Source organism: Mesoplodon densirostris, chromosome 16 (genome assembly GCF_025265405.1).
Source record: "Mesoplodon densirostris isolate mMesDen1 chromosome 16, mMesDen1 primary haplotype, whole genome shotgun sequence".
NCBI classification, from domain to species: Eukaryota; Metazoa; Chordata; class Mammalia; order Artiodactyla; family Ziphiidae; genus Mesoplodon; species Mesoplodon densirostris.
Genome location: NC_082676.1, coordinates 27,956,230 through 27,965,116, shown reverse-complemented (window position 1 = coordinate 27,965,116; position 8,887 = coordinate 27,956,230). Strand labels below are relative to the sequence as shown.

Sequence of the window (8,887 nt, the reverse complement as noted above, 5' to 3'; positions counted from 1 at the left end):
GAACGTTGCAGAACCACAGTACTAGAATTTGAGGGAGGAAAAACCCGAGTTGCTTTCTCTACAATCTTCTTTTCGAATGAGGAAACTGAAACCAGGAGAGGAGAAGGGACCTGCCCGCAGCCTCCCTGCGGTCTAGGCTGAAGATGAGTCCGGATCTGGGTACAGCCCACTCGACCCACCCAACCCTCCCCGAGCCCCGGCTTTTGCCCCGCTCGCCCGCGAAGATCCAGAGGCTTCAGGGCGGGCCACCAGCTCGCGGGCCGCTTTCAACCTGGGGAACTGGGGCGAAGGGCCCGTAGCCATTGGCCGGGGCGCGGCGGGCGCCTCCCCATTGGCCAGGGCGGAGCCCCACGCCCAGGCCGGGGCGGCCTCGGGGCTGGCCCCTCCCTCGGCTATAAGGCGGTGGCCAGCTGAGCCGTGGGAGCGCGCGGGAGCGCACGGCGGGGCGCGGCAGACGCTGGGACGCTGCGCACCAAGGGAAGCGGCCGGCCGCCCATGGCGTTCGCGCTGCTGCGCCCCGTCGGCGCGCACGTGCTGTACCCGGACGTGCGGCTACTGAGCGAGGACGAGGAGAACCGCAGCGAGAGCGACGCCTCCGACCAGTCGTTCGGTTGCTGCGAGGGCCTGGAGGCGGCACGGCGCGGCCCGGGCCCCGGGGGCGGGCGGCGGGCGGCCAGCAGCGCGGGCCCGGTGGTGGTGGTGCGACAGCGGCAGGCGGCCAACGCGCGGGAGCGGGACCGCACGCAGAGCGTGAACACGGCCTTCACGGCGCTGCGCACTCTCATCCCCACCGAGCCGGTGGACCGCAAGCTATCCAAGATCGAGACGCTGCGCTTGGCGTCCAGCTACATCGCGCACCTGGCCAACGTGCTGCTGCTGGGCGACGCGGCCGACGACGGGCAGCCGTGCTTCCGAGCGGCGGGCACCGCCAAGAGCGCGGTCCCAGCCGCCCCCGACGGCGGCCGCCAGCCGCGTTCCATCTGCACCTTCTGCCTCAGCAACCAGCGCAAGGGGGTGAGTGCGCGCGGCGCTCCAGCACTGCGGCCGCAGGGTCAGGGAACGGGCCTCTTACGGAGCAAAAGAGGGGCCGAGACCCCAATGAGGAGAGGGGGAAGAGACGTGGAGTCGTCGGGGGTGCGGCCCTCCAGGCCCAGAGTTTGGTGTGGAACAGAACCGCTCACAATGTTCCCCAAACGAGGGGTGCAGGGAAGCCCAGAGCTCGGGCGTGATTTAGAGGATGGAGATTGCTCATCGAAGGACACCCCCTCCCACTAGGAGTGTGCTGGGAAGAGCGTGTGGGGAAATCATAACAAAGGCTATCATTTATTGAGCTCTTCCTATGTACGGGCGCGCGTTCCTGGTCTTTCTTTTTACCTTCACAAGAACCCCGTCAGGCAGGTAGTTCTGCCCATTTTATCACTGGTGAGGACCTGGGGCTCAGAGGGGTGCCCACGTTACTCAGCTCGAAAGCCAGAATGCAGGCTCTGGGTTTGCTGGGTATGTGTTGTCCTGAGCTGCCCTTACCGTAAAATAATTGTCCCGTATCCTGAGACTGACCCAAGGGCAGGAGACTGAGAAGAAAAGGGGATGCACACCCCCAGTCAAGAGCCTGAGGTACCCAGCTGATGAGCAGTAGGTGTGAAGGAGGGGGTCTCCTGAGGATACCCAGCCCACAAAGAGATGGAGTGCTGGGGAAGGGCACTGTTGAGTCAGCCGGGCAGAGCTGGAGGTAAGCTCCTGTGGTCTGTCCTAAGTAAGGATGAGAACCAGGCTGGTAGGGGACAGACGGGGGTGCGTAGCAGCAGAGCTTGCTGGGGGGTGCTCCTGGTTGAAAGCTGGCTCTCCTGCACAGGCCCCGAGGAGCCTGCTTCATCCCCAGCCTTTCCCCTTTCTGGCCTGGGCTTTTCTTAGAATAAGGAGGCTTGTCTTGTGACAGCTTTGGATTCTAGCAGCTATTATTTACAGCTGGGGAAACTGAGGCTGAGAGAGTCCCTGACTGGCCCCCGTGGCCTTTTGGAAAATGAAAGAGTATGGGAGCACAGGGAACTCTGCTCAGTATTCTGTAATAACCTAAATGGGCAAAGGATTTGAAAAAGAATAGATACATGTATAGGTATAACTGAATCACTTTGCTGTACACCTGAAACTAACACAACATTGTTAATCAACTATGCTCCAGTATAAAATAAAAATTAAAAAAAAAAAAGTCATGAGGGATTGGAGTCACGCCTCTGGGTCCCTTAGTCTTTGATTCTCACAACTTCTCCAGCTCCCCTCTTCGCTCTGTTCTGGGGAAGCCTCTGTGTCCTGGCCTCAGACCAACCCCCTTTCTGGCCTCTCACCTGCCATTGCTGCCTCAGTTTCCCTAAGTCAGTCTTTTTCGGTTCAGATTTGAACTGTCTCCAGGGTCCCTGATCCTCCCATCCGTGGGCCCTGGTCTGTGGGCCCTCGGCAATACTCCCTGACTGCCTTTCACGTATTCACTCAGTTCAGCAAACCTTAACTACCCGACAGCTGTTTTTTGTCGGCTCTGAAAACATTCCCAGAGAAGCAGGTTGTGGATGCCCATCCACCACCGTCAGGAACTCCCAGGTGCGGGGCCAGGGCAGGGCCTGGGGGTGAAAACGGGTGTTGTGGTCTCATGGGGAGGGGGGTGCACAAAGGGACTGTCAGGGCCAGAGGTAGCCCCTGACCCAATGGCTAGGTTCCTGACAGAGGCTTGGGGATGGAAGCAGGCAGGTTGAGGCGGTAGGGGAAGATGTTCTAGGAGCAGGACACAGCGAGAGCTAGAGCCTGGAAAAGGAAAAGGGTAGACGTTGAAGGTGGCAACGCAGAGAGGGGAGGCGAAGACTGGCCAGTGACAGCAGCGTCGGCAGTCTTGATGAGCACTGATCTCTCGTGCTAAGCGCTCTCCGCGTGTTACCATTAAAACCCCCCAGCAGCTGGGGAAGGAGGTGCTCTGGTTATCCCCAACTGCTTAGAGATGCCGTCCCTGGTTCAGAGACACCGCCCATGGTGGAGTCAGGATTCGAACTCTGGCCTGCCCAACTGGGACGTGGGAAAGGTTAGTGTGGGAAGGCCCTATAACAACAGGCCTCGGGGAGAGGGTGTGTCCATCAGGTGCCTGCCCCCCACAGCAGGTAGGCTGGGGGCTTCTCTGCAGGTCTCAGGCCTGTCCCACAGATCACAGGGCCGCACCTGGGTCTGGCTGCTTCCCTGGGATCTGTCTATAGGACCTAGAACCCAGCCAGATTTGGCTGTGGAAACCATGCTCTCAAGCACACAGGCTTCTCTGGGAATAAGCAAAAGGGGTGATCCTGGCTGGCTCTGGGCCCCAAAGACTTGAGGACTCGACTAGAAGAAAACTGGCTCTCTTGGGGAACCTGTGGGAGCCTTCCTTCTCTTCTTTGGTGACCAGAGAGCTCCAAGGCCCCAGACTCTATCTCTTCACCCTGAGCCACCACCTCGTTCCCAGCTGGCTGGTCTGGGGTTGGGGTCACCATGGAAATAGCTCCCTGTAGCATCTTCCTGTTTAAGGAGGGATTAGCTGTGGCCCTCTGTGGTAGAAATAGCAAGGGGAGGTGGAAAGGAGGTTCTCGTCTCTGCCCTGTTTTCCCTTTTGTCACCTGGGGGTGGGGGTCAGATAGGATCATCTTGTAAGGCCTTCCCCACTTGGCGTACCAGCTCAGGAGCAGAGGTGGCACAGAGGGCAGTGGGGCAAGGAGGTGCCATCACCAGATGATGCTGATGCTAATACTTGTGAACATTCATTGAACACTTACGATATTCCTGCCACTGTGCTAAGGGCTTTACCTGCGTTAACGTGTGTAATCCTCACAGTAACTAACTTTACACGTGGGGAAACCGAGGCTCAATGAGCTGAAGTCACTTGCCTGAGGTCTGACAGGTAATCCAGGACAGAGCAGGGGTTGAAGCCCACATCTGTTTCACTCTAGCCACCTCCTAACTACAGTGCTTCCCAGAGCCCTTGGCCCTGAGGCACAAAGGGACAAAGAAGCCGGGGCCTAGTCAAGGCTGCTTCTAAATGCATTTGGCAGTTTACAAGCCTCTTTCACAGCGGCAGTTGCATTTGATTGCACCCTGGGGTGGCAAGTAGAATCATTTTGTCCCCATTTCATAGATGAAGAAACTGAGGTTCAGGGAGCTGAACAGTCCCAGCATCCTCAGGGGACACAGGTCTCGCAATGACTGCCAGACTTGGGGTGGAGGTGGCCCTCCCTTACCCTGAGGACTTAGAGTGAAAAGGTGGGAGGCCGGTTTTCTGTCCTCCAACCTCAACACTACACCCCCCCACCCCCATCCGCCCTTCTCAGCCACTCTTGCCAGAGTTTGTCTGAGAAGCCCAAGCCCCAGGCTCTGCTGGGACTGTGGCCTCGGCCCTCAAAATAGCCCTGCCTGTGAATGAACACACTGTCCCTGGGCCCGGAGAGCCTCAAGGGAGGCTGGGCTCGCATCTGGATGGATCTGCCCCAACCTGGGCCCAGGAGTGGAGCGGGGCAGCGGGCAGAGCTCCGAGATGGTCAGCTGTTTCTCTAGATGGCTGAGAAAAATGCCGGTCCCATTATCTCCTAGTCAGGCTCGGGGGTGAGCATTTACAGTGGGATTTCAGACACCACTGTGTCTTAGAAACGGGACAGACTGTTGGACAACATGGATTTTTCTAGCCCAGCCCTTTTTACCAACTGGCTGGGTGCCTCTGAGCCAGTCATGCAACGCTGGAGGCTGCAGTAGAGGGGGTACTCTAAGGCCTGTGATCTCGCTGGCGAACAGTGAGAATGAAACCCACATGTCAGGCCTCAGAACAGTGGGTAGAGACTGCCCCTGCAGTGTGAGGGACAGGTGGCTTCCAGGGCTGCCACCATTAGCTTGTCTTCCAGTGGACACCCCTGATCCAAGCAGCATTGGTTGGCAACTGCTCCACGCCAGTCCCTGGGCTGGAACTGGGACTACAGAGTGAAAGACTTTCCCCGACCACCCCCTTGAGCTCCCAGCCTGATGGGAGAACACAAGACAGACCCCATCTTCCCCTTCTGGGTTCTATCCTGGCCCCAGTAAGGCAAGAAGTGCTAGGCAATTGCAGGAATAGAGAAATCTTCCTAGGATAGGACCAGAGAGCGTATTCCTGACAGAGGGAACACCCTGAATGAAGGCAGGGAGGCCAGAATTCCAGAATCTACTTTTGAGGTTGACGAGTAGGCCACTGGGTATACAGCCAGGCAGTGGGAGAACCACTGTGGGGTGTGTTCTGCCCTTGAGTGTAAAATACTATGATTTAAACTATATTGAATTTTTTTAAAAGCAACAAATCACACGAGGAAGAAATGAAAAAAGTAAAAAAGTATATTGAGTTTAAAAAAAAAAAAAAAGGCTTCCTCCCATCCTGTCTCCTCATCACATTCCTCTCCTCTGAGGAAACCCGTTTGTGATTTCCCGTGTGCCCTTCTCTCTGGACATCTCAGCACACAGGAACAAGCACTCAGTCCTTGCTTTCATCCTTAAACGATATTAGTCCATAAAGAGTTAGTCATCCCCTGTTAGTCCATATAGAGTTTCTTCTGCCTTCTGCAAGAACTTGATTGTGCAGCTAACTGATTTTTTATCAAGTCCCCTATTGCTGGACACAGAGGTTAGTTCCAGTGTTCATGGTGACCCAACTGAACCCCCTAATACCTCTTTCTCTCTTCCTGCAGGGTAGCCGTCGTGACCTGGGGGGCAGCTGCTTGAAGGTGAGGGGGGTGGCCCCAGTTCGAGTGCCTCGGAGATGAGCCTGGACCCCTGTGTCATTTGCTGCAAGCAGGACCCTGAGGAGGAGGCCAGAGGCCAACCACTGGGCGAACAGGGGAAGACCCCAGGAGCTGAACCCAGGTCCCTTCTTTGTGTAGGGACCAGAGGACAATGGCCTGGGCCCATGACCCTCTGAGCAGGCCCCCTGGGACATCTCCACCCCACCCTGGAGAGCCGTGAGGACCCATCCAGCCGGCCTGAGCCCTGGCTGGTCAGAGACAAGGCAGAACTTTTGGAAAAACAAAGACTGCTGTTGACAGAGGATGTGTGCGTGTCTGTGCATGAGTGTGGGTGTGTGTGTGAGAGAGAGAGAATTGATGGGTTTAAAATAAAAGGTATTTTTAAGTAAAAAATGTTCCCAGCTGAAGAAGGGAGGGGCCTGGGGACATCAGAGGTCAGAGGTGGCCCCTCTCCTGGACCTTGGAAGAGACACCGGTATCAGAGGTGCCACCCTGTGCCCTGGAGGGGGTGGAGCTGGGGGAAGGCAGGGGACCCCCCCCTCTCTAGAAGTCGAGATAACCAATCTTTCCTCACTGTCGTCTTGAACAACTGTTGGGTGTCTAGTGTGGTTGGTAAAAAAAAAAAAAAAAAAAAATCTTAATTTTATTTATTTTTGAATAAGGAATATATTCATCCACATGGTTCAAAATTCAAAAGGTACAAGAGGGTATGTGGTGAAAAGTCCCTCTCCCTCTTGTCCTCCGGCCACAGTTCTCCCGCCGCAGGCAGGCTCAGCCACTAGTTTTTTTGTGACATCCCTATTCCTTGTGAATAACCAAGCAAATACAGAAATATACATATATGTTTTCTTCCACTCTTTACACAAACAGTAGCATATTGTACCCACATTCTGCTCCGTGCATTTTGTTTTTTTCCTTAATCTAGCTTGGGTGTTATCCCAAGTCAGTACATAAAGGTAGAGGGTATCTTCATTCCTTTAGTAGCTGTTTATTCCATTTTGTGAACATACCATACTTTAACCCATCCCTTATCCACATCTTTACAAACAGGGCTAGGTAGGCATGTGGTTTTTCACATGTGCAAATGAGTGTGTGCTAACGAGATGCTTTTGCCCATGTTGGAGCTGAGAAGGTTTAAAGAAACAATGACAGGGCTTCCCTGGTGGCACAGTGGTTAAGAATCCACCTCCCAATGCAGGGGACACGGGTTCAAGCCCTGGTACAGGAAGATCCCACATGCTGCGGAGCAACTAAGCTCATGCACCACAACTACTGAGCCTGCGCTCTAGAGCCCGAGAGCCACAACTACTGAAGCCTGCGAGCCCAGAGCCAGTGCTCCACAACAAGAGAAGCCACTGCAATGAGAAGCCCGCACACCACAATGAAGAGTAGCCCCTGCTCGCCGCAGCTAGAGGAAGCCCGTGCGCAGCAATGAAGACCCAACACAGCCAAAAATAAATAAATAAATTTAAAGAAACTGACATCCAAAGGCATGTGGCTGGCACATGGCAGGGTGACAATGTGAGGTTTGTCCACCTATAAAGCCCAAAGTAAGCTCCTTCCCTTGCCCTGGAGATGCCCCAGATTGGGTGCCAGCCCCTGTGACCCTGATTATTCTCCCAGAAGCCCTGGGAGGTGGGGGCTGGTGTTTCCCCATCTCACAGATCTGTCCCTGTGGGGCCAGGATTGGAGAAGCTGGGGAGGCTGGAGGCAGGGGAGACAGGGAGAGGGGCCAGGAGAGGCGGAAGAGCCAGGCAGCCACCCTTTCCTCCAGGTATGTTCATATGCCTATTTTTTAATCTGTTTTTTTAACAGACACTTATTTAGTGTTTACCAACTGAAGCCTGGCGCTACATTCCATGCTTGTATACGCTCTGTTCTGTCACCCCCTGTATCTGACCCTCGGAGACAGCCTGCAGTGGGGCTGCCCGTTTTGCAGATCAGCAAACGATCCCCCTTCGGGAGCTAATTAGGAAAGCACAGTGTACCCCCTGCACCTACCCAGCTCCAGGTCCACGCAGCCCCTGGCAAAGCCACAGGAAAAGGACTGTAACCTCGTCAATGGCAGGAAACCTGGGAGTGGGGACAGAGAAGACACTTGGGTGCTCTGGGATGGAGACCCACTTCTGCCACCAGATTAGCTGGATGACCCCGGAGAAGTTGCTTGACCCCTCTGGCCCTCCCTGGCCTAATCCCTAATCAGCAAGAACAGTTGGGACAGAAAAATAATTATTTGTTTTGCCTTAAGTCATTTTTAATAGACTATGCACTGGGTAAATAATGTAAGTTGTATCCAATAGTATGCAGTGAAAAGTATGTACCTCCCTCAGGCTCCTCCCCAAAGGCACTTCTGCTGTTTCCTGTGTGTCCTTCCAGAAATGCTCTATACTGATGACTGGTTCTGAAAAAGTATTTATAGATTTCTCTGCTTATGTTTTCATTGTAAAAAAAATTGAAATACTGCAAGACCCTAGAAATATCACCCATCCCAAAGACAACTACAGTTAACATTGTAGTAATCCTGAAGAGTTTTTGTAAAACACATACACTTAAACAATCATTTACAGCATACTGAGTTAACACTTTTTATCAAAGTATAATATACCTGCAGGACAGTGCACACATGCCATTAAGTTACTTTCACAGACTGAGCACACCTGTGCACCCAGCATGCAGATCAAGAAATGCAATTAGCAGCAACCCAGGAGCCCCTCTTGCACACCTACTCATACTAGGTTGCTTCAACTGTATTCCCCTTGAAATAGACAACACACGGCATTCACAGTTCAGAAGACACAAAAGAATAAACTGACAATGAGTTTCCTTCCAGCCACTCAATTCCAGTTCTCAGAGGCAATTCTATTCTGGTAACCAGAGTCTCAGAGATTCCTTCAGAGACAGTGTTTGCAGATACAGGCAAATCACATATATCTTGTTTTTCCACATGAGAGGTAGCATTTCACACACTGTTCTGCCCTTGGATTCTTTTTTTTTCCTTAACAATACACCTTCAGTGTTTAAAGAGCCGCTTCGTGCTTTTTCGCAGATGCGTAGTGCTCCATTCTGCACATTTTGCTGCTTGCTGTCTTCCTGGGGCCTCGTTCCTGGGTAATGGACAGTTA

At 53.8% G+C, this 8,887-nt stretch overlaps 1 protein-coding gene across 1 annotated transcript; it reads left to right on the top strand.

The window, feature by feature from the left end:
- Window positions 1-480: 480 nt before the first annotated feature.
- Window positions 481-5,786, top strand: TCF15 (transcription factor 15). The gene is made up of 2 exons (XM_060078918.1): window positions 481-1,014; window positions 5,712-5,786. The coding sequence occupies exons 1-2, from the start codon at window positions 496-498 to the stop codon at window positions 5,784-5,786; spliced, it is 594 nt and encodes a 197-aa protein (XP_059934901.1). The 5' UTR covers window positions 481-495.
- Window positions 5,787-8,887: the final 3,101 nt, after the last annotated feature.

Coding starts and splice junctions, on each gene's coding strand:
- TCF15 (XM_060078918.1), top strand. CDS start 496: ATGGCGTTCGCGCTGCTGCGCCCCGTCGGCGCGCACGTGCTGTACCCG. Junction 1,015..5,711: donor TCAGCAACCAGCGCAAGGGG/GTGAGTGCGCGC, acceptor CTCTTCCTGCAG/GGTAGCCGTCGTGACCTGGG.